Source organism: Centrocercus urophasianus, unplaced genomic scaffold (assembly GCF_019232065.1).
Source record: "Centrocercus urophasianus isolate 14NV4802_14NV808 unplaced genomic scaffold, USGS_Curo_1.0 seq_73, whole genome shotgun sequence".
NCBI classification, from domain to species: Eukaryota; Metazoa; Chordata; class Aves; order Galliformes; family Phasianidae; genus Centrocercus; species Centrocercus urophasianus.
Genome location: NW_024885344.1, coordinates 1,866,829 through 1,891,191, shown reverse-complemented (window position 1 = coordinate 1,891,191; position 24,363 = coordinate 1,866,829). Strand labels below are relative to the sequence as shown.

At 50.4% G+C, this 24,363-nt stretch overlaps 2 protein-coding genes across 3 annotated transcripts; both read right to left on the bottom strand.

Moving 5' to 3' along the window:
- Positions 1 to 1,509: 1,509 nt before the first annotated feature.
- FOXRED2 (FAD dependent oxidoreductase domain containing 2) lies at positions 1,510 to 10,663 on the bottom strand. Its single transcript, XM_042837705.1, has 9 exons — positions 10,656 to 10,663; positions 9,890 to 10,411; positions 8,031 to 8,282; positions 7,083 to 7,352; positions 6,228 to 6,394; positions 5,408 to 5,573; positions 4,666 to 4,907; positions 3,630 to 3,800; positions 1,510 to 2,570 (listed from the first exon to the last, which is right to left on the bottom strand). The coding sequence occupies exons 2-9, from the start codon at positions 10,396 to 10,398 to the stop codon at positions 2,305 to 2,307; spliced, it is 2,043 nt and encodes a 680-aa protein (XP_042693639.1). The 5' UTR covers positions 10,399 to 10,411; positions 10,656 to 10,663; the 3' UTR covers positions 1,510 to 2,304.
- Positions 10,664 to 10,918: 255 nt separating this feature from the next.
- On the bottom strand, positions 10,919 to 18,267 carry EIF3D (eukaryotic translation initiation factor 3 subunit D). 2 transcript variants are annotated; one of them, XM_042837706.1, is made up of 15 exons: positions 18,163 to 18,267; positions 17,800 to 17,933; positions 17,336 to 17,381; positions 16,816 to 16,952; positions 16,630 to 16,715; positions 16,081 to 16,153; positions 15,834 to 15,949; positions 15,500 to 15,632; positions 14,769 to 14,916; positions 14,330 to 14,460; positions 13,774 to 13,859; positions 13,456 to 13,585; positions 12,861 to 13,003; positions 11,625 to 11,905; positions 10,919 to 11,031 (listed from the first exon to the last, which is right to left on the bottom strand). In XM_042837706.1, the coding sequence occupies exons 2-15, from the start codon at positions 17,920 to 17,922 to the stop codon at positions 11,018 to 11,020; spliced, it is 1,647 nt and encodes a 548-aa protein (XP_042693640.1). In that variant the 5' UTR covers positions 17,923 to 17,933; positions 18,163 to 18,267; the 3' UTR covers positions 10,919 to 11,017. The 2 variants fall into 2 exon arrangements, with proteins under 2 accessions (XP_042693640.1, XP_042693641.1); XM_042837707.1 differs by having other exon boundaries at positions 15,834 to 15,946.
- Between the last annotated feature and the right edge of the window lie 6,096 nt (positions 18,268 to 24,363).

Below are 24,363 nucleotides of genomic sequence, written 5' to 3'. Positions count from 1 at the left end.
ACGGCCAATAACCCCCGGCCCGCACCTTCCTGGCACGGAGGTGACCCCTGCCCAACCCCGCTTCCGTCCAGCGGCCCCGCCGCCTAGCACGCTGATTGGCCTACCTAGCCGGAGCGGTGGGCTCTTATTGGTTGCTGCGGCTGTCAGGTAGGAAGGAGGATGTTGCACCGCAAGGGCGGATCCAGAGAGATGATTGGCGGAGAACAACGCCAATCAGCACTCAAGTCCCACCCCCGCCGCGGAGCGCGCTTTTCGCACGTGGCTCGAGGAATGACGGCGCACCTCTGGGTTAACGTCACGATTTTTTTTGTTTTAAGCTTCGTAGGAAGAACATTGCCATACAAAACGCGTTCGTTAGACAAGAGCGCACAGCAGGCAGTAACTCACTTTAACACAACTTACACCGAAGCACAGCTCTGCAGGACAAAGAATGGTGTCGGTGGGTGCTCCTCTTCTGCGGCTGCAAACACAGCGCCCCTTCCAAAGGGATCCTGCCTGCCAGCTCCAAGGCAGTGGGGTAGAAACCAGAGCTGCCGTGTTTGATCAGCAGTGCATGAATAACACAGACCTGCATTCCCTTCTCAGGATCTACTGGGCACCACAGAACCAGGTGGCAGCAAAGCCTCTGACATCTGCCACTGGATACAACCCTGGGAGAAGTGCATGGAGCACAATGGAAGAGTAAGCGGGCAGCATCTCGTAGTCAATTTTCTAAGGAGAACCACAATTTAAGGCAACGCATTCACTGTGGATTTACAGTCTGCAGATCTCTTGTGGGAATTGGGGGAGGTGAGAGAACATCAGGAGCATAAGCATCAGCATACACGGCACACAGCTGACTCCCAGCGACAGCCAGCTGACCTGGCTCAGCTGCTCTTATCATTCCCTGGACGAAGCCAAATAAAAAGCCCACAGTGCTAAGGCTGTAGCAAGGAGCTTCTGATGCTGATCAACACCAACATCATTTCTCCTGTCCTGCATGTCTGAGCAGGTATGAACATCCTTCAGAAGCAGCACCTCTAGCAAGTACAGTACATGCACATAGGAGCAAGAACTCATTTATCGTCTCATCCACTTCTTCTGCTGCCCAGTCTCTGCAAACACAAAGCAGAGGTGGTAGGAGCTGGAGTTTCACTGAAACAGCTGGACTCAAAGGATTGTGGGAGCCTTAGGTACAGCCCTACCATGATCCAGGAAGCACAAATACAAAGGGGTATTCTTTCAGGTGCTATAGAACTGGAAGATGTGCGTGGAGATAGAAGTCTATTCTCTCTCACTGTCTCTATTGCCTAGAAATCACATAGACTCAAGGTTGAGCTCAAAACTTCTCCTACTTTGTAACTCCAAGGCCTTGGAGAGAACCCCCAGGAACCCACAGACTGACAAATGCAAACAGTAGGCAAAGAGGGAGCAATAAAGTGCAGACAACCAACCAGTCAATGCTTGTTAGACTTCAAGATGACTGGAGGGGATAAAAAGAAATAAGAGAATGAGCACTTTAACAACATCAAAGTTCACCCAAAACTTTCTTGATGGAACATAGTGCAAATAGAAAAAATATTGGTCATGCTTTGTAAAACACAGGGGTAACATTTCAGGTTTTTTGGTGTGGGAAGAAAAAAAATGTTAGGACAGGAGGGTCAAGCTCAGTGTAATTGTCTCAGTCCTAGGTGTTCTAAGCAAGCTATTCACCCCTGCAGAGGGAATGTTCTTCTGAATTGCTCTGCAGGAAGTGACAAATTATCCTATTCATACCATAACTAAAAGCCACCAGCTCTCTCCACTCAAGCTTCGTGACTGCCCTAACTCAAATGCAGGGAAACTGCCATGAAGTTTGTTTGGTTTGAAGTACCACGTCAGGATTCAGCACGCAAACAAATCTTCAAGTACACAGAGCATCCAGTGACCTGAAAGCTTCCACCAGGCTGAAGCAGAACATAAGCCAGTTCCCTCGGAAGAGGCAGGTGACAGGAATTCCTAAACTCTCCCTTTTTCGACCCCTGGACGCCGCTGTAAATTACTGGTTTACTACAGAAACACAAACACCATCTTCAAGCAACTCTGAACTCCGCCAGGACAAAGCAGGAGCGTCAGCATCACTGGATTCCAGGCTCTGACTTATCCTTCAGAGCACGTTGGTCCTTTTTGTAACAGCAAGATCTGGGCAGGTCTTTGGCAATTCATGATCAGTGGAAGGGGCTGGGATGTAAAAGGATGTATAGGAGAGGGAAGAATCCCGCCGTGGATCCCTGTTACAGTATTGTCACAACAGCACCTGTGGATTTCCACGTGGTGTGAGAAATTCTAAAATTCATCCTTGGCATGAACAAAATGGTGCAGAGGACGGAGTGGTATCATATGATCTCTCAGCAACTGGTCCTGGGACCCTTGGCGGCTGTCAGGGAGTTTGTCACCTGAGAAGTCCATGACAGCATGATCCTCCAGCAGGCCAGCATCCACCGCGTGACGCCGGAGCCTCTCATTCCCAATAAGCCCCTGCATTCTCGCATACCCCTGCTGACAGAAGGGAGGCAGCTTCTGACGTGTGAGGGCAAAGAGGAAACAGGATTCTACCAGGAAAAACATTAAAAAAAAAAAAAAAAATCAGATTCACCAGAGAAACCATTTAGAGAACAATTCACACAAGTTCCTGAAGACACTTAGAAAAGAAGGCAGAAAGGATCAGGGAAGAGTGGAGTTTCCCACCGGGAGCTTTGCACCAGGGTTGCAGCAGCGTAACTGACTCAATGCTGCATGTATGAGGAGATGTATACTGGAGGTGCCAATCCACACTGACAGAAAAAACATTTGAGTTTTCAGCCCTCTGTCATCATATTCATGCCAGAGAACTGGCTGTGTGCTATGTTCCCCCATTAGGTTGTCAGACCAAGAAAGGAGGCAGCAGAGGCTCTCCAGCTTCCATATCCCACCATCCCCATTTTCACTCATCTCCTGCTGGAAACAGTCCCACCCAGGGTAAATGAGAACAGATCAGGCATCTGATGGCAAAAAGGAACATCTGGATAATGGAAGAACAAGGCAAACTGCAGCTAGAAAGGGGACTGAACCCAATCTCATATGCTCATGAATCCAGGTGCAGTTGGGTCAGTCTTTTTGTGGAGGTGAGCAAGAGCAAAGGCTATCTGGGAACGTACACACAGCACCAGCACTTTCTCCTGTTTGTACAGCTATTTATGAGGGTGGATAGTGATAGGACAAGGGGGAATGGTTTTAAACTGAGACAGGGGAGGTTTAGGTTAGATTTTAGGAGGAAGTTTTTCACTCAGAGGGTGGTGAAGCACTGGAACAGGTTGCCCAAGGAGGCTGTGGATGCCCCATCCTTGGAGGCATTCAAGGCCAGGCTGGATGTGGCTCTGGGCAGCCTGGTCTGGTGGCTGGTGACCCTGCACACAGCAGGGGGTTGAAACTGGATGATCTTTGTGGCCCAGGCCATTCTATGATTCTGTGATTCTACTGTCTGGGGAGTGCATCAGAAAGGTGTCACTGTGAGTGTCAGCGCATCACAGGGAAATCTCAGTTATCTGCAGAAGAGATCACTCCTGTCACACGTCCGTCCCTCGCATCCCCCCTCCTCCTCCTGCATCCTCGACCCCGGGGGCTCAAATTACCTGCAAAGAAATTGCGCAGGTCAGTGCCGAGGCAGTTCTCCAAGAAGCGCCTCAGTGGCAGGATGTGAGCGTTTGGGGCTGTCCAGTCTGTCAGAAAATCCTCCACGATGTGATGGATGGCATCTGGGCGGGGGAGAGGCAAATCTGGGGGATGAAGTCTCATCTCACGCTCTGCCAATAGAATATTAAGGGAATCTCTCAGAATCAAAACTGCATTAAAAAGGGCTTGGAAAGCAGAAAGCAACTACAGCAGCTGTTCAGTTTTTGTTCTGACCTGCTAATCCCCTACCTCACTTTTATTTACAATCCCGTGTTAGCTTTGTCCTGAAGAGCCCTGCCACCGCAGAGCTGCCCCTTATCGCTGACCACAGTGTTTCCTGTCATTTCACTTTTTGCTCCTGTTCCCTCCGGGTAGAGACTGCCAGTCAGGCTGAATTGTATTCAAGCTTTAATGCTGCTACCAATCATACTCCTTTCTGGGGAAGTCAGGGCAGACCCTGAACACCAGGCTTCTGGAGATGAAGATTCAGAACACGCATTTCCCAAGGAAATGTGTTCTGAGTGGGTTTGCTGGATAAAATATTCATCTTCAAATGTTTTGTTTCTGGCTGCTTCAGTCACTACTTGACCTCTCGGACCTGATGGGGCCACAGAAAGCAACTTCCTTCTGGCAGGAACACAAAACAGCCCAACTCTGACTGTCAGGACTCTGCAGAATGCAAGCACTGCAGGCTGCAAAGGCAGGCAACATTCATCACTGCCTCATGACTCTGGAGACAGCGTATCTGTTTATTCATCTTCTCCAGTGTGAGGTCTCCAGTATAACCTGCCCCATTTTGGCAGGACTAATGGAAGCTTCTTTTCTTCAGCTCACACAGTGGCAGCAAGCGCCTCACAAGATGGATGTGAAGGTAGGTGAGGAGGAGATTTGCAGCATGTTCCAGTCTTGCCCCATACCCACTCTGGCTCTCAACTACCTTTTTCTCTCTCTATTTTGCTCTTATCAGGTAATTAACAGAGAGGCTAGAAAGCTTACCTGTAGGGAGGCGCTTGTAGTAGTAAATAACAGGGTGCAAGAAGTTGGACTGCCAGGCATGTTGTGCCTCTCCCACAGCTCGGTTGTAGTAGAAGACATCCTTGTCATCTCCTGAGAAGTTCCTCCCGTACTCCATGACGACAACAAACAGCCCAGCAGGGGCTTTTCTCCCTGTCTGTGTTTCCAGCTCAGCCAAGATTCCAACTGGGTATTCTTCCAGGTATTCAAACACTGTGGCATTCCTACGAATTGCAACCACAACCGTAAGACCTCTGCTGGAGAAAAACCACCTGGGATCCAACACTCCCTCAGCAGGTTGAGGCTAAGGCCAAAGAGCCATCAGATAGCTATCATTTTTAGTCACTACAGATTTGGGCTGGGCTTGATGCAGAGCTTACAAAGGCTGCATATACTGTTACAAGACTTCATTCTACTCCCAGACTCTGAGATTCCTCTAACAGTGCCCAAGGAAAGTTTTTCCCTAGGGAGAGTGAAAGAGAACAAAAACTCCGAGCCTAGCAGAAATGCCTGGACCATCTCAGACTTTTAAGAGGAAATAATTTGCAGAACTGGGGACAGCAGCACCACTCACGGCAGCGGTACAGGTTTTGAGATATCTGCCTGTGTGACATCAATGGCAGCAACGCAGCAACTTTTGTGGTGGCACCAAAAGCAGCAACAGTGAAGAAAAAGAAACGAAACAGTGGAACACGGTGCTGGGAATAATTGCTCACTCACTCACTCTCTCAGCAGTATGATGTCAGCCAGGACACTGAACATCTGGTAGAGGCCTGAGGCCTCGTTCACCCGCTTGATGATGGAATTGGTCAGCTGTGTAATAGGGTAGACTGTGGATGGCCAGGGGACACCATGGTGACGGTTTTCCAACAGGCGGTGGACTGCACGAGCTGAGACATTGAGAGAAACAAAGACAGCTTATTTAAAAATCCAGCCTTGCACATTTGGAAAAAAAAAAAAAATCCCACTGCTCTGCTGCACACAGATCCTGGCAGGATACAATAAAGCAGCTTAACTGCTCATCCCACCCAGATTGCTACCAGCTGCAGTGGAGATGCCCTCAGAAAGCTGATGTGATGCTGAGTGGCTGGTAAGGGGGCAAGGGGTCCCTGGGGTATTTCATTTCTTCTGAGCAGCTCTATAATGATAAGGATGAACGCACACACAAACAGAAACTCTCCCTGCTGCTGAAAGCTGCTGGGTTTTAACACGGCAGCACAGACCTCTCACCCACAGCCTGCCACGAGGCACAGCATCTGGCAGGCAGAAATTTATTGTTACATAAATAAGAGACGGCGGGCCAGAGAGACACAAGACAAAACAAAGACAGACAATCAAAGACTTCAGATATGACCCCAAGGCACTTCCATGGCCTCTCCTCCCCGTCAGACTATGCAGCTGCATCTTGGCTATGTTTTGTTATTCTTACTGCCAGCACAAGATGAAGGGTCATCCTTTTCTATCTAGCACTAAGCTATGAATTGTTCTTTGGAAAGCAGCACTGAACCCCAGCCCCTGCCCTTTCTATAAGCCCCAGTACTCACTTGTGTACCGGAAGCCATGGATGAAACCCCCAGCAGATTTCCTGAAGTCAACAGAGTGGCTAGCAGTGCCAAGAACAAAGAGCCCTCGAGTGCCTCTGGACTCGTAATTGGGTTTGATCTGAGGATATTTGCTTTTATTCCCTCTTCCTGGCATCATTCTAAGGGATCTGATGTGCAAAACAGAATAGCAAGCTGTCAAGAAGGGCAGGGGTGGAAAAAGAAAGAGGGCTTCTGATAAGGCACATATCACACGGCAGCCACAGCAAGACACTGCTCCATGTTTCTGTTGCCTTCAGTGGAACTCACTACTTTCCCAAGAGCATAATGTCAGCAAGGATCCTCCAGAAGAAAAGGGCACACCTCTCAAGGTAGCTGTGGCCACCATCAAATACCAGCCTGAACCACTGACAATGAACTTCAGGAGATAGCAAAGTTAGCAATACCATTTCAAGCTGAAGAATATATTAGGATACAAAGGTGAAACAAAAATTGCATCTTCAGAAGGAAAAAAAAAAAAAAAAAAAAAGCAGATGAAGCTTTTCTGTAGCAATCTGCATTTGTGCCATCCTCACTCCGTTGAGCTATGAAGACACAAACTTTTCCTGAAACATCCAAGGCCCAGCACTGCCACCTGCTCACCCCTACAGCCTGTCAGTCAGAGGGCAGCAGCACACATTCCTGCTGGGACACAAACACAGGACTGTGCAGCATCAGGTAACTTGGAGCACACGGAGGCCTGGGCAGTGCTACCAGCAGAAGAGCTGTGATCACGCTACCTGGCCTTCCCCTCCTCCTTGCCCTGGCCTGTCAGTCTCTTGCTATAAATACACTATAAAGACACTGATTCTGCCTCACCTGTTGTAGATAGAGAAGTCAAACTTCCAGCCCAGACAGCGGATGACACGGTCATACGGCGCGCGAGTAGCAAAGTTATCCAGTTCATCCTGAGGGAGGGTGATCCCATCGATGCCTGCGCTGGTGTTCCTGTTCTCCAGGTAGAACCGAAGTGTGATGTGCAGCTTCCCTTTTTTGTCCTTGACAATAGCTAGATCTTCCAGGTCACCTTCCAGAAGTCCATCCAGAGATTTCAGCTGGTAGGTATCCAGTAAACCATTGTTAATTGCTCTGCAAAGAAAAGGGAATGAAGAAAGGCTAACAGGCACAGCTGGAGCCAGGGCTTGGTCTCAGCCCCTGAAAATGGGATGAGCTTACCGGGTGAGCCTCAGAACTTTGGTGACACTGCTGATGGCTGTGTCACTGACCACTGCCACTCCTGTGAGCCCTCAGCACGCTCCCCAGCGTGCCTTGTACAAATGAGAGGGGAGCTCTGCCTCCTCTGGCCCTGTTCCTGAACACTCATTAATGCCTTAATTTTCACTGCATTCCTGCTGTGTACAGCAGTGCTATTAGCCCTGCTGAAAGACAAACAGGCACAGAGGGTGTACACAGCATGCTGACAATCAGCTAGGAAGCCCGCAGCAGAACAATTAACCACATGGGGGTCTCTGACCCCCAGGCTCTCTCTGATCAGAGAGTACTGCCCTTGTGTGATGCAGACAACCTCTGCTTGCAATCAAGAGAGTTCAAAGGACCAATTCAGGAGCCAGCACTTTTTAATGACACAGAATCCATGGGAACATCTTCCTGTTTCATACTACTCAGCAGCTGCAACCTGGGCTGCTACAAACCAAGGACCTACAGGTAAAAGTACTCATGCTTCCTCCTCCTCCTGGTCTCCTGAGCAAGCAGCAGCTCTCATTTGTTTTTGCTCTAGCTGCGTTAGGAAGAACAACTGTTTCCTACCTCAGATCCCCGACGTAGTGAGTAGCCCAGGAGAGGCGCACGCGGGACCGGCTCACCATGTGGATGAAATTTGTGACACCCAGAATGTTCTCTGCCGTCTCAAAGGCTGAGTTCCCTCGGCCCAAGATCAGCACGGTTTGACCGGCAAAATCCTCCGGGTTGGTAGACACCGTCTCATAACCCTCAACATACTCTGAGCCAGGGAAGTTTACCACGTTGGGGACCCACGTACCAGTGGCAACCAACAGACAGCTGCAAAAAGAGGAATAGCATTAAGGAATACACAAGAGTCACACTGTTTTTCCATCTCACTGCTCCTAACACAGTGGAAGTGACCCCTACAGAATCATAGAATGGCCTGGGTTGAAAAGGATCACAATGATCATCCGGTTTCAACCCCCCTGCTATGTGCAGGGTCGCCAATCACCAGACCAGGCTGCTCAGAGCCACATCCAGCCTGGCCTTGAATGCCTCCAAGGATGGGGCATTCACAGACTGGCCAGGTTGACTGGTGCTGCATACATTCCAATTTCAGTAAAACTTCCCCCTGGCTTCACCTAATGACTTGCTCCTACCCTTCCTGTCATTATGGTGATGAGGAGGGCTCCTAATGGCATTGCATGTAGCAGAAGTCAGTGTGGACACAGTACTTACAAGCTCCACTTATTTCCTAACCTTCAGTTCTTTGTAGATGTGCAGCACTACTACACATGCCGTATTATTAACATGTTTCACAGGTGGATGATAAGCTGCATAAAAATTACTTTGTTTTAAAATGTGTGCTGCCTTTTCATGCAACGGAACCAAAAAAAATTTTTTTAAGAGGGATTTTAAAACGCTATCAAATTTATATGAATAGGACTTGCAACAATGCTAATATTTAACACCAAACGTAAACACAGCAGTGTTTTCATAGCTCTCTGTAAGAACGCTTGCCCAAGTATTACAGGAATTACTGCAATTGATAAGGAAGCAGAAAGCAGCAGAACTGAGAGGCAGTGTCTGCTTGCACAGCTCTTGAGAGCAATTTCCTGACGGTGTGTGGGTGTCCCATGCTGAGCTCTGCCCCCTCCAAGCCTGCCAGCCAGCGCACCTTCAAGTGACAGTCAGCGTGACCGGCTGTCGTAGATCTGAGGCTCTCAAGAGAGCTGAGAAATACACTCCATATGCTCACATGAGTAACTCCAAGAGGATTTTTAAGAACATGGTTGAGTAGCAGTGTGGGATGTGTGTTTGAGCATGACAAGAGGCATTTGGGGAAGCTTATAAGCTTCACTGGGACTTAAAATCATAGAATTCTTAAGGTCGGAAAAGACCTTTAAGATCAACTAGTCCAACCATCAACTCATCACCACCGTACCCGCTTTCTGCCAAAGACAGAATTGAACATCACAGACTGCGTGTCTTGAGTTGAAAGGAACCTGAAATCACCCAATTCCAGCACAGCCCCCTCAGCCCCATTGCTCCCCAGCTCCCTCCTGCTGCTTCTGAATTGAGCATGGGCCTCAACAAGGTGGGCCACACTTTTCAACTCAGCTTTTTCTAAATGTGTGTGGATTAACTGAGGTGAAAACAATCCACTCCACCTTATGTATCGACCAGCCTGCGCCTGATCCACCAGCCCCTCAGGTGCCTGATGTGAAGCATCACCGAGAGAAGCACCACGCTGCCAGGAGCTGCTACTTCTCCCCAGCAGCCCGCTCACGTGGCGATGCTCCAGCCTCGGGCTAGGCTGCAAAATCTCCACTTCAGCAGGCGCTCAAGCAGGCTGCGATCAACCTGAAGTAGTGGGCTCGGACAAAACAACCTTTGATTACTCCACAAACGAAAAGCCACGTGGAGAGCCGCGTGCCCTTTACCTGCACTTGTAGCTCTGCCTATTCTGGTCGCTCAACACAAAGTAGTGGCCGTTCCACGCCCGCGGATCCTTCTCCAACGTGACGTGAACGATGGCGGTGTCGTATCGGACGCGCAGCCCTAAGATGGCGGCGAAGTCCTCCAGGTAGCGCACCATGGCGTCGGCGTGGGGGAAGAACTGCCTCGAGTAGCGGCGGAACAGCAGGCGGGGCTCGTGGCTGAGAAGCGAGTTCCAGTCATGCCGCAGGTTGAACTCGCTGTTGGACTTGCCCGTGTGCCGCTTGTTGATGCTGATCAGCTTGCGGTGCCGGGGGTAGATGGCGAAGAAGCTGCCGGGCGCGTGGCTGCGCTCGAACACCACGTAGTCGCGGCCGGCCCTCTGCAAGAAGTAGGCGGCCTGCAGGCCGGCAGGGCCGGCTCCTAGCACGCAGTAGTCGTGGTAAAGGAAGGCGGCAGCGCCGGCCGCACACAGGGCGCTGAGGACGAGGCGCGGGAAGAGGCCGTGGGCCATGGCGGGGTGGCGGCTGCCGGGAGAGGAGCGGGAGCGTCGCGGCGCGCAGCACGGCCAACATGGCGGCACCGCCGCCCCTCAGCGCCCGGCGCGGGCCGGCCCCGCCCCTGCCGGCCGCCGGCCAATCGGGACCCGCCGTTCCTCACCTACCTGCCGCTCCTCACCCTCCCACCCCACCCTCACCCAATGGAGTGCGGGGCGTGGCTGCCCGAACGCCATGCGCGCCGCATCCGGCCGCGTCCCGCCCGCAGCCGCACCTGCACCATGGACCCGGCCCACGCAGTTCCTCCCGCGCCGCCGCGCGCGCACGTCTGCGAAGGGGAAGGGAAGCTGCGGGCGCGCGCCAGGCCCGCCACAACCCCGCGCCGCGTCACGTGACTCCGCCTCCGCGCTGGACCACGTGGCCGAAGGCGGGGACGGACCTTAAAGGAGCAGGCACCCCGCCCGCTGCTCCTACTACCACGTGGTCGGCCACCCTCCCCCTCTCCCGCTGCTCCACACAGCACACGCAGAACAGCCGTGCAGAGAAAAGCCACTTTTTATTCCGGCTTCTTTGCCCAGCCGGCCATTTCCAGCGGATCCTGGTGCAGGGAGGTGCCCAGTCGCAGTCCCTTGGTGCTCAGCTCTCTTCTTCTGCAAGAAAAAGCACGGTGGGGCCGCTGCGGCAGGAGGAAGAAAAAGCCACATCCCCACCCTAATTGAAACAGGATCACTGCTCCTCCCTGTGCTGTAGGAATGCCCCAGGCAGCAGGAGTGGGCAGCCTGCACTCCCCTGCTGCCAGAGTTGTTATATGTCACATAGTGTAGTCACCGTTTCTGAAACTGGAGTAAAAAAATAAAAATAAAAAAAAAAAATCCAAATCCAGAAGAACTCAAGGCCTGCCGTTGTCAGCACGAATTCCAGTCCTGGGCAGGCTGAACACAGCTAGCTTGCAAGGTTCTTTTCCTGTGCTCTGGGCCCATACCTCTGTCATACATTCAAGCCCTCCTTCCCTGTCCATGTGTAAGCAAAACCTGACTTCTTGCTCCCAGCTTTCTTCTTCCCATTCAACATTCCAACTCTTCCCAACACCCTTTTTCCACCACATACTACAGCATCCTTGGGGCTCCACCTTCCCCAGCCCCATTCCTTTTGTCATTCCTCCACACTAGCTCTCATCCTCACCCTACATTCCCCCTTTCATCCAGATCACTTAAAAGCACAAACACCTGAGTATACTACAAACCTTCCTCTTCCTCCTCCTCTTCTTCATCCTCCTCATCCTCGTCTGAGCTGAAGGTACCATCAGGCAAGCTGTAGATTCGGATCACCTGTTTGTTGGGGTCTTTGAGGATGAGGTACTTCCCCTCATCCAGCTTCATGCAGATGTCGATGACGCAGCGCAAGATGCCCCAGGCATTCTCTATGCTCAGGTTGATCTGGCTGGCAAACTCATTGGGCTTAAACTGCTGGGTGCCCAAAATCACATGGCGGGCAGAGTCCTTCACATGGTAACGGGACACGTACCTGGTGGGCAAGAAGGAAGAGAGGAGTAGCAGGGGATTAATTTTGGCCACCAAAGTGACATAAAAAAAAACCAGCATGATTGGTTTGCTTTTGTCTTCTGAGAAAGAAGAACCATCCTGACTCTCCAACACTGAAAACTAAAAGCATCTCTTGGCCACTAGCTGTTGCCATCAGTACCACAGCTGGAATCCTCCCACTATCCCAGATCTGACAGAGCAGCAGAGAAGAATTAGTGCCACAGATAAAAACTAAGCAATCACATGGTAACTTGTGAGTCTAGACTTCAGATACCTCATACCCAAAAACAGAATACAGAATTGCAGAACTACCAGGATTGAACCCTTTTCATTACCCTCAGCTATTATTTTCATTTACAGATAAGACGATATATGCTCAGTGTTGGTGCTGTGCAAAGAAACCACAGGAAAAGCACTCTGGTCTGGATTTCTGCAAAACTGGATGGCTGGCAGAAGGCAGCACACACAGCAGCTCCTTCAGGCCATCAATAACATGGCACAGACTCAATTGGTTTTAAACTGACAGTTCCAAACAGGCTGTGGTGAAACCTCCTCCTCCACTTGAATTCTCAGTAATGGTGCACTGAGGACCTCAATCAAACTCCTGACAGGTAGCATGGTCACTGCATTTATTTCCCTTGTCGTCAATTTCAGCAAATAGGCTGGGAATGGCAGAGGCTGTCTGCTTGTCACACGCATGAGGTCTTACAAGGTCAGCCACAACGGAGGGCACATCAATCAGACTTTGAGGGGAAGCAGCTAAAGTTAATGCCTGGGTCACCACTGGCACGTTCACTGCAAGCTTTACCCACTGCTGTTCAAACCATGAGGCAATTTTATCATCATCCAGACTCTACCAACAGTTCACTATGATACAGATTGTGTTAAATCACAGAGAATGCACTTGAAAGATACTTGGTGTGAAAACCCTGCCTTACCCGAGTTTGAGATATTCTGATCCAGCCAGCAGTGCACAACATGTCCAGCGAGCCAATTTGTAGCTGTTGTTTTTCAGCTCTGTGGCAATCACAGCTCCTCTCTGTGAGTCAAGCTTCTGGCGCCAGTCTACTCCATTGCAGTACTAAGAGGAGAATCAAAAGCAGGGTGAACCTAACAAGCCAGCAGCAATTATCTCTTCAGCCATTGCACGGGGAAGCTTCTCCTATCTAAACTATGATACCGTAACTAGGGAATGCAAATCTCTACTTGCAGAGAGAGCCCCTGCACTGCAAAGGGAGAAACGCAGTAGCAATGGCTAGGAGAGGAAGTCTGCTAGGGATGGTTAATGAGGGCAGCACTGATAAAGATACGCTACTGCACAGAGCACCTGGGAACAAGAATAGGGTTCAAACCAACTACCTCATGCCTGGGTGAGGCTTAATAACAGTGCTAGTCCATCAAAGCTATGCATCTTTGATGGAAGGCAACTCAGGGGACACCACTAGATGTTTGTCTCATCTTGCCTGCTATACCTGGCATGTCAGGCAGCAGTGAAGCAGTTAGAGCTAGCTTTGGGATCTTGTTCTTCCTCACCCTGGAATCCCATTCGTTCAGAGTTTTGATGTTGATGAATGACACTTCGCCGTTAGCTCCCGTCATCACTCCGTCATGCTCACAGCGGACAATGAGATCTATGTCATCTCCCAGCTTCCACCTTCGGTACCTGCAAACACAGTCCAGATCGTTATTTCTGACCCTGGTTCTTCTCCAGACCTTTCCAAGTACTCAGCAAAATCCTTTCATCCTTTATCTGTTCATTGGTTTTGATTGTTTTTTTTTTTTTCCCCCTGCAAACCACATTGACCTCCTGCACCCTTGTCAAAGCTGGGAAGAAGAGATACATCAGCATACCTGTAAGCAACAGAAGCTACTTCGTTCTTATCCATGTCATCCTCCACAAAGGGGTTTGGGTTGGGAAATTTGTATTTCTCCTTTCCCTGTATACGGAAACAGAAACAAGCACAAGAACAAAACAAAACTTAGAACTCTCCTCTTGGATGAATATTCTGTTATAGCAACCACAGCTGACTTCCCTTACAAAGAAAAGACACTAAAATAATTAAGACAACTGATGCAAATCCTCATTTCCATGGTAACCACTTTCTTGTAATCATTGGTCCTCTTAGCACTTCAGCTTTAATAAACATATTCAGAAGCTTGCCCACTTTACCAACAGGAGTGGGATTTCCTCTTTGTAAAATAAAGGTGAAAATCATTTTATAAAAAGAGTCACTTTGCTCACCATAAGGAATCCCACCTGTTTCAAGCTGATGTAACACCAATACAACTACCTTTACCAATTTAAACACTTCCGTGCTGAGCAGCTACATTAAGCAAGTCTGAATAAAGTCTTATTTCCAGACTCTTCACAACTCAGACCCTACTGCCCAGGACTGCTTGGCCTTACCATCCTCAGACACTGCTGGGAGAAGTTATGGTTGATGTAAGTTGCTTCCATGGCAAGGTTGCGTGGAGAATTAAAAGAGTTGCCCTCTTCCTGCGGTGGTTCATTAGCTGTTTCACTCACTGTCAGTAGATCTGAGAAAAAAAAAAACAAAAACAGTCACAAGCTGTTATTATACCTGGAGAGAACTTCTATCAGCTTCAATGAATCTCTACCACCCATGCTGAAGCAGATCAATGCTGAAAGTACTCTCACAGTCAGCAATATATTGCAGCAATCAGTTTGCTCCAGGTATCTCAGTCTTGGCGCTGAGACATAGAATAAATTAAAAAAAACAAAAAAAAAAAAACCCAAAAAAACCAAAAAAAACCCCACCACCACAAAAGCATACAGGAAACAGATTAGCAACAAATAATACATTTCTTTCAAGAATTTTCCTCACCAAAATCTGAATTGTCCCTCTTGTCAAAGAAAAGCTTGGATCCAACTCTCTGGACAATGATGTCCCAGGAATACACAGAGCGAGTGCAACTCATCAGTGTGGCCAGGATGGCATCTGTGGCAAACACATTCCCTTGAGTCTTGGCCAGCTATGGATACAGAAAACATTATGTTTCAGCAGCACTTACAGACATACCTTTCCTTTCCCAGCCAAGATCAGAAGTGTTAGCAAACCAGATCGTGAATTTTTCCTTCCATACTGAGAAAGACAGATTGCTGGGTACACCACTGACAGCTATGCCAAGTGTGGAGTACTACCTAGCAATCCAAGCACACTCCTGCTCAGACAAGCAAAAAGAAACCTACTACAAAACGCAAATCTGCTGTTGAAGGACTTGGTTCTTACTGCTGAAAGAATCATAAAGAGCAGTCCCTGAGCCTCCCTCATGTCCAAAAAGCAGAAAACTCTAGAAGCAGGTTTTCAACACTGAAGTTCCTTTTCCTGCACTGTTCAAGTACTAGTTTGCCTTTCCTTGGCCAGTATTCCCAGTTTTGCCTTGACCTAGCTTTACCTTAGGTCTAAGGAAAGTACCAAGGTAATACTTTGTTTCCACTTTGCAAGCTGAGAGATGTGGATTTTTCCTGTTTGTCTTTGGTCTGACTGTGACAGGTCTTAAACAACAGCACGCAATGAAAAGCACACCCTTGGATTTGGCAAACCAGTGAACATACCTTTCGGATAACTGGGTCATCAGTAGTAGTGACCGTATGGAAGATACGCTTAATGCTCCTCAGCAGCTTCTCATTCCTCGTTGTAATGCGGTCGAAGGCTTTGTCATAGTATTCCAGGGCTCCACAGCACTCTCTATGGAGAGAAAGGGAGGATGAGCTTGATCACACAAATACCTCCACTGACAAACCACAAAGGACTGAGGGAATGATAGGGCATTCTACCACTCCCAGCTTTGGATACTTCGCTAGGAACAGTGGGACCAACCCAAGAGACCCCTTGATCTCCTTCTGTCCAAAAATTTGGTCTATTCAGGAAATTGTTTTAGGAAATTACATGTCCTGTGGCTCTGACACCTCCAGGTAGCGCATCTTCATCAGTCGTGGGAAATCCATCTCTTCCTTCACCTCCCAGTCACTGCGAACTTCCACAGAGGAGTCACGAGGCTTCTGCTGCGCAGTCAGAGGTGAAATGCGTAAAGAGAGAGAAACACACGTAGCACATCAGGATTCAGAGAAGTCGTATCATGAGCACAGCCAGAAAAACTAAGCCATCACCAGGGTGAGAAACCCGGCTAGTTTACCTGTGACTTCTGGTCCCATTTCTGCCTTACTCCAAACTGCTTCTGAAACTTCTTCTGGAGCCGCAAACGATCCCTATGATGACAAATACGTGAAAAGCCTTACAAGAAGTTCCTGACACAAGAAGCTCTCTGCCACAGTGACTCCCACACTTCCAAATAATCACCAGAGGAACAACACTTTCAGGCACCAAACGTTCACTGAGAATTCTGATATCAAAATGCCTGGAGCATTAAGGGCTTCGTTCTTCACTCTGAACACCCTTCAAATGTTTTTATCCTTAATGACTACAACACAATTTTCAGAAAAAGTACATCCTGCTTTAAATTATCACACATACCTCCTAAATTTGACTCAAAATTTCTCCTAAATTCTTAAATAGCTGCTTCAAATCCATACCTGATACTACACACATCAGCAAAATGTAAAATATCCTGAACTGCTTTGCTAGGAGCTTTGTGGATTCTGTTACAGTAACTTAAATTATTTATCAACAGTACGTTCACACACTCCAGAAACAAGTGCAGAATGCTTGTATGTGATGCTCGCACCTCTCTTTCTGCTTGGCACTCTTTGGCAGTGTCTGCATGCTGAACTGCAGCATGTTCCTGCGGTCTTTGTCTCTCCGAAGGTTCCTCTGTGGAAATGCAGCAAAGAAAAAGAGGACAATTTAGTGGCAAAGTAATTCTGCATTGCTCTATGCCTCTTTTGAGCCTGCTTCTGAAAATAAGCATTACCTGTGCAAATCGCATGCGATTCCTCTGGTAGGCAGTTTTCTGTGTCCGTGCCGTATCCACCAACTGGAAGCTAGTCTCATCCTCCTCATGGAAATACGCATACTGACTTCCACCACCAAACTGTGATGAGTACTTGTCTGGAAATAAAATAAATCATCTTGCTCTGAACCTTGGAAACAAAAATATGACACTCCACCTTCCACAAATTCTCCTCAGTAGCCTTCACTCAAGTCTAATGTACCAAATAGTAGTCCTGCATTAGATTCCACATTTCCTCCCTGCTCTGAGCCTCCCAGAGAAGCACCAGTCAGCACACAGTACAAACCCACAAGGAAACCCTAAGGATAGGGAGAGCCCCACGCAGCTCTCCAAGTGGTGAGACACACTTCTGAAATTAAGAAGCCTCCCCTGCTGAGGTGTGCAGGTAGCCGGTAGAGCCAGTGTGAAACATGAAAGCAGGTATGACATTTGAAGAAAACTCTGCACAAAATAAACAGAATATCCATCAGACAACACGTACTTGTGTATCTCTTATCCTGATACGTGGCTCCCGTCCAATCCGCCACCTAAGGACAAACAATCAAAATAAGCCAGTGTTAATGTTGTGTCCCCCCACAGTAAGGCCTCAAATGGCAAAACAAGGGACTGCTGTACGCTCCTCAACTCCCACCTCCGCAAGCAAGCCTCACAAAATGTTCACAATTCACAAGGTGCTCGAGAACGTCATATCCCAGAATGGCTCAGGTTAGAAGGAATTTTAAAATTATCTAAATCCTGCCATGGGCAGGGCTGCCTCAGGCCTCATCCAACCTGGCCTTTAAAGCCGCCAGGTGAGGGGGCAGCCACAACTCTCTGGGCAGCCTGTGCCAGTGCCTCACTGCTCTCCGAATGAAGAGCCACCTCCTAACATCTAACCCAGCTTTCCACTCTTGTAGCTCGGTGGAGAGGCACAGGGGTTCGCTCAGCAGCAGCACACTGCAGTACCTTGCCCAGGCGGTCTCCCTTGCTGAAGGGCTGGTAGGGCATATCCTTGAACTGCTCGGGCACGGCGCACGGGCCCCAGCCGGATGGGTTGTCCTGGATCACGGGGGTCACAAACTTCGCCATGGCTCACAGCTCTGCGGGGAACAAGTAGAACGTCCCCTCAGTGCCCGCCCGCGCGGTACCACCGCGAGGAGAAGGAAAGGGGCACAGAGAAAGCCCGGTGCGGGTAGAGGGGGCGGGGGCCCCGGCTCGGCCCCACCGGAACCAGCGGTGACGCCGGGGCGGGGCCGGGGGTCGCGCTGCTCGCAGACCGGTCCCGGTAGGGCGGCGGAGCGGGACGAGGCGGCCACGGCGTCCCCTCACCTGCACGGCCGCGTTACGGCCCCGATGACGGCGGATACGGGAGCGACGGCAGCCGAGGCCGGCGAGGAAAGGCCGCGCGCAGCCCCGTCCCGCCCTTATCGCGTCAATAGTGCGCGACGGCTGCGCCGCCGAGCGCCACTGTCGTAAAACATAAAACGCGGGGAACGGAGCACGACTGCCGTAAAGCGCGGATCTCCCAGCAGGCGCAGTGCGCCCCGCTGACGTAACCGTCGCTATCGAACTGCAGGGGGCGTGGCTAGCAGGGGGGTTTCTGTGTTGTGCTCGTGGCGTTTCATTGCCCTGCTGGCAGGGGGATGTGGACCGTGGGTTCGGCCCTACAGCCCTATGAGAAGGCCACCAGCCCATCCCACCATGCCCACTGACCACGTCCCTCGGTGCCACATCCACACGGTTCTTGAGCACTTCCAGGGACAATGACTCCACCACCTCCCTGGGCAGCCTGTGCCACTGCAGCACCGCTCTTTCTGAGAAGAAGATTTTCCACATATCCAATCTGAACCTCCTGTAGTGCAGCTTGATGCCAATCCCTAGTCCTATGGCTGTCACCTGGGAGCAGAGGCCAACCCCACCTCAGCACAATGTTCTTTCAGGTCATTGTAGAGAGTGATGAGGTCTCCCCTGAGCCTCCTCAGACTGAACAACCACAGCACCCTGCAAGAGTGTTTCTCCCCACTGCAGGCGAGTGAAGGCAAAAACCCAGCAGCACATCTCAGATGTTCACGCATCAGAGAGCCCAGAATTGTCCCTTCCCTTCAGAAGAGCAGCATTCTGTTTGGAGATGTCTGCAGCTCACAGGCTGAAGCCCAGCTGTTTGCAGAATAACTTCCCTGGGCGTCTTGCACCTCAGAGTCTAGATCAATATTTCTCAGGCAGAGCACTGTGCATTTCCTCCCTTATTTACCGCATTTAAATCCTCCTCGAGAAATAACTGAAGCAGTCTGCTTTGCCAGGAGGCCATGCCATTAATCAGAAGTCAGATTATTAAAGCAGTTTTCCCCGCAAGCAAAAAGAAAAATCCACTTACAGAAACACGGTTTATAAAATACCATTTGTAACTCTCTCAGGTAAACAGCTTTCTTGGTGACAAACATCAGTGCTGGAACAGCTCTTGATACCACAGACTTAACCTGAGCATAGCTACATTCAAGTCCCGCTTAGGAGACATAAAAGGAGCAGAAAGCCCTAAAGAGAAAATGGGACTAGAGAATGAACGGATGAAAACAAGTAGAGTGATAAACCTAAGCTCTGCGTTTCCCTTGCTTCCCTTGGAGTCCTGTGTGAGGTGCTGAAAGGCAAGCATAGCACTGCTGCTGCCTGCTGAAGAGTGCTTGTGCTTCAGGCCCAGCCCCTCAGGCTGCCTTGTCTGGGAATGGAGCTCTGTGTAAGTGAGGTTCAGAGAGGAAAACAAGCACAGGGAATGGCCAGCACAGAACAAATACTCCTTTGGGCGCAGCATAACCTACCGGTTTCTTATCAGGAGGAAAAACTTCAGCTGTAAGAAAAATCCAGCCTTAAGGAAGGTGAGATTTGTTCCCCCATTTAAGTGGAAGAGGGGACGGGGTGGCTTTGACTCACTCTTATTTAGCACTGGACCCTGCCCCTCTCACCTCCTGTCCTGGGCTGTGGTCGGGGCTGTGCTGGTGTCAGCTCCAGCACCATTTCTGCAGATGATTTGCCATCCAGCCTTTGGCTGTCATTAATAGCACGTGAGGCACACACAGTGTCCCAGAGAAGTGCTGACTTTGCTCAAAATACACTCGCTTGCAATCACTTGATCTGTGATCCATAATTTCAGTTAATCAGTTAATTAATCAGTTAATAAGGCTAATCACTTTTCCCTGGAAGATGCTTATGAAACAGTCAGGATAAATTGCTTCCATCTGGTTCTGCATTCTTGTCTTCTGCTTCTCCATTTCTGGGATTTACGCTGGTGTTTGCAGATCCATAAAAGAGGAGTTTTATTCCAGCACTGTGGTTGCTGCAGTCCAAAGCCTTTGCAGCCATCAAAAATAGCCAGTTGTTTCTTTTTCTGAGCAACAAACACACAGTATGCCTGTACCATATATTTAGCTCCCACTGTCCTGAGCTCCTCGGCAAGCCCAAAGAAAAGAGTCGTCAGCCCTGATACCTTCCTCAAACTGAGAAGCCCAACATTTCCACACCTCTCAGCTCAGACTCTTTTTCTGAAGTCTTTGCATTTGAAGCAGCAAATCTTACTGCTGGCTCCTGGCTTTTCATTGCAGCCCACCATTGGTGTGTGCAGCAGCTGCCTGCTTGCCCAGCTGTGCTGGAGACTCACAGTTTCCATCACTCTCTCTGTATCCACAGCCTGGGAAGCCCTCCTTCTTCCTTGACATTCCTTTTCACATCACATCCCTTGCGTTGTGCTTATATCTGCCTCTTCCTGCTGCTTTCTGAGGCCAGGTGCTTTGCTGCTACATTTTTTTCCTGGAAAAAAAACAAAAACAACAGCTACTGAGCAACTCCCCATGCCATGAATCCGGTTTTCAGTTTGCTGCCTGTGCAGCCCAGCGGGGCTGGGAGCAGGTGACACCTGGCAGGGTTGCTGTGTGTGCTGGGAAGGTCCAAGCAGGGAATGGGCTGAGTTCCTCCTGATCAGGGATTGTGTCAGGGAAGTTTCAGTGCGAAACTTCCTCCATCTACTTGTTCCAGCCATGCAGAGTGCTTCCCCCATCTACTGGATCAGACTGCATTACCTGTGAAGGTGCACTGAAACCTGACAAAAGCAGGCTTCCCTGCCTTTAGAAACTGTATCGCTTGTGCTCTGGGCTCAGAGCCTTGTCCTGCATCACTCATTCCTTTCATGCTGTTATGAAAAGGCTAAGGCAGAGCTTGCTGGAATTTGGGCTGCACCCCAAAATTATCTGTTCTAGCACTGCCTCTTGCCTGGCTTTGGCCATTCCTGTAACCAGTGTTGGATCTGTCCCAAAGCACCCCTAGCTCTGAGCATCAGAGCTTGGAGCACATGCACCATCAAAGACGCAATGTGCATCACGCTCCATCCTCAGCTGCTGAACGCTGCCCTTTCCAAAGCAAAGCTGTTGGGAAGATTGTCTCCTTTGATCTGCATTCAGCGCTGGATTTTATCCCGGCAGCCAACAGGCTAATTCCACGAGTTTATTCTGCAAAGCTCAATGAGAGCAGCTGGTGCCGGCAGCGTCCCTGTTGGCTCCGTGCCTGCTGGAGGCGGGGAGGGCTGGTGCAGGGGCTGGGGTAGGAGCCTGGCGCTGCACAGAGCAAGCTGTAAATCTCTGCTGCGCTGTGGTCCTGCTGGTGACCCCAGGAAGAGTTCTCTTTGAGAACTGGGTGCTTGGATGCTGTGCAGGATTGGAGTTGGGGAGCAGAGTGCAGCACCGTTGGTTTTTATACAAGGGCCCTGCACGTGCCCACAGCTGATTCCTTCAGCATCAGCAACGTTGCAGTAATCTCTGTGCAAAAAATCAGCATCTTCTGAGGCAAAATGTGCTCTGCAAATGCCCCTGCCCAGCTGATCCCTCCTCTGAAAGCATGCTACTTATGACAGCCAGGCAAAGAGGTCTAAGCAGGACATTACCAGGAGCCGAGGCAGAGCTGGGTCTGCCTTAGCCCTTTTCTCCTTACCTTCCTAAAGCAACGCTACTGAATGACCATGAAGCCACAGTGCAGAGACCACCTGTACATCCCTTCTGCCCCAAGGCTACAGTCTCCAGGGGGAAAAGTCCCCATGAAAGGGAACAAGGGCAAGGGATGCAGAGCAGCCCCATATTGCCATCCCCCCCATCTCTCCGTCAGTTGGAGATGCTCAGATGTGGGCAAATGTCCGTCTGGAGGTACACGGGGAGCTGAGCCCTGGGGCTGTTCCTTTCTCTCCTCTTGAGCAGATTTCGGTGCCATCTGCTCTCTGCTGGCTTTGGAGGAGTCAGCCTCGTGCTTTTGTCTCCTCGGGCAAAACCATGCTGCATACAACCCCCACTGGGCTGCGGGTGCTGCAGGGCAGCCGGCAGGAGTGTGCGTGCCTCACTCTGCTCCGGAGAGCTCCTGCTGCAGTAATCCAAAGTGTTCCTTTCTCTCCTCTTCCCTGCATGCCCCTCTGGAGCTGGCACTTCCCAAGGTCACTGCTGACACCCAAAGCAGACCCTTGAACTGAAGCAGCTTCCAACACTGCGGATAAGTGGGTAGGAAGGGGCTAAGCTGGCACCTTTTGATCCGCACATGGCCCAGCAAGTGATGCTGAGGGGCTCAGTGCCCTGCATTTGCTCTGACCTCATAACACTGCACCTCCCTACCTTCTGGCTGGACCCTGTCCCATTGGGGCAAGTCAGATTCTCACATCGAAGTGGGTTATGTCCTTGGGTCTACTACCAGATTTCCTGCAGGAAGGAAAGCAAACAGGAGTGGGGAGTCCTGAAAAAATAATGAAAAATGTCCCCAGTGCCCCACGTGCAACAGCAGGATGCCGGTCCAGGTCCTGACACCAAAGGCTGGACAAACCTGCAGGTCCTCCGGCTCTGCTCAGCGCTGTTTTGGGGCCGGGCTGCTGTGCTGGGCTCATCCCACGGGATGGCAGTGCCTGCTCAGCCATGGGCTCAGCCCCGCTGTTGGCAACAAGGCCTTCGGCAAATTGCACAGCGGTGGCGGCTTCTGATTGACGGGTCCCCAGAGAGCAAAGTCCCTCGTTTCCTCCAGCCCGGAGGGAATTGGGAGCAGCAGGAGAAGCAGCAGCAGTGCAAACCTGTTCTCCATAAGCCAGTGCTTTTGCCCTTGCAGATCTGTTTCTGGGTCTCAGCCCACGACCGTACATCTTGACCCCTTTGCAGAAGCTGCCGGCTTCCTCATCGCTGACTTTGCGCAATGTCAAGAGCCCATGGCTGCAGAGGGCACCTTGTCCTCATGCCCAACCCTACACCCCCATCTCCTGTGTTTGTGTCCACCTGGAGGTTTCAACAGAGGGAAAGTGAAAGGAGGACAGCTGGGTTTGGCATCATTCACACGTTGTTCCTCTTGGTGGAAAATCAGCACAGGTGACAATGTGCTGCCAGAAGGGTTCACGTCTGCACCAGGCTGGGATTTGCGGCCCAGGATCCTGCCTCACTGCTGTGCCCATAGGAAGCAGCATGGCCCTTGCTCTTCCCATAAATAATGGCGAGGCACTGAAACAGGCTGCCCAAGAAGGTGGTGGAGTCACTGTCCCTGGAGGTGTTCCAGAAATGTGTGTGGATGAGGGACGTAGTTAGTGAGCATGGTGGGGATGGGATGGTGGTTGGATTGGATGATCTCAGAGGACTTTAGCAGTCTTGATGATTCTGTGATTCCTCTAGCATTCCTCTGCTGCTGGAAGCTTTTGCTCTGCAGGAAAGCAGGGCCTTCAAGTTATGTTGTTTGTATGGGAACCTCCTGGAAGCGGCTGGAGGTCTCCAGGCCATGCTTGAAAGTTACCCTCCCTTTGCCACTCTAAACTGTGACCTCCTCCTCCTGCCTCTGCCACTGGAGCCTCCCTGCAGCAAGAAGGCCCTGTGGGGTGTCTGCTTCCCTGAGGCCAGCCTTGTGATCAGACAATACCCAGCACTCCCAAGCAAGCCCTGTCCTTGGCCAGCCTCTCTCAGCCAATCTCAATAAAATCACAGTATTATTAGGGTTGGAAAAGATCTGTAAGATCACCTGGGGCAACTGTCAGCCCATCCCCACCATGCCCACTGACCACGTCCCTCAGTGCCACATCCACACGGTTCTGGAACAGGGACAGTGACTGCACCACCTCCCTGGGCAGCCTGTGCCACTGCAGCACTGCTCTTTTGGAGAAGAAATTTTTCCCAGTATCCAACCTGAAGTTCCCCTGGTGCAACTTGAGGCCGTTCCTTCTCATCCTGTCACTGTTACCTGGGAGCAGAGGCCAACTCCTGCCTCATCACAACCTCCTTTCACGTCACTGTAGAGAGCACTGTGTTCTCCACTGTCCTTCAGATTGAACAACCCCAGTTCCCTCAGCTGCTCCCCATCCAGACCCCTCACAGCTCCGTTGCCCTTCTCTGGACGCACTCCAAGGCCTCCATGTCTTTCTGGTAGTGAGGGGCCCAGAACTGACCACAGGACTCGAGGTGCAGCCTCACCTTCCCCACTCCTCCTGTTGCTTGGCCTCCTGGTTTCAGGAATGTCCTGCCATGGCAGTAAGGCAAGCAGCCT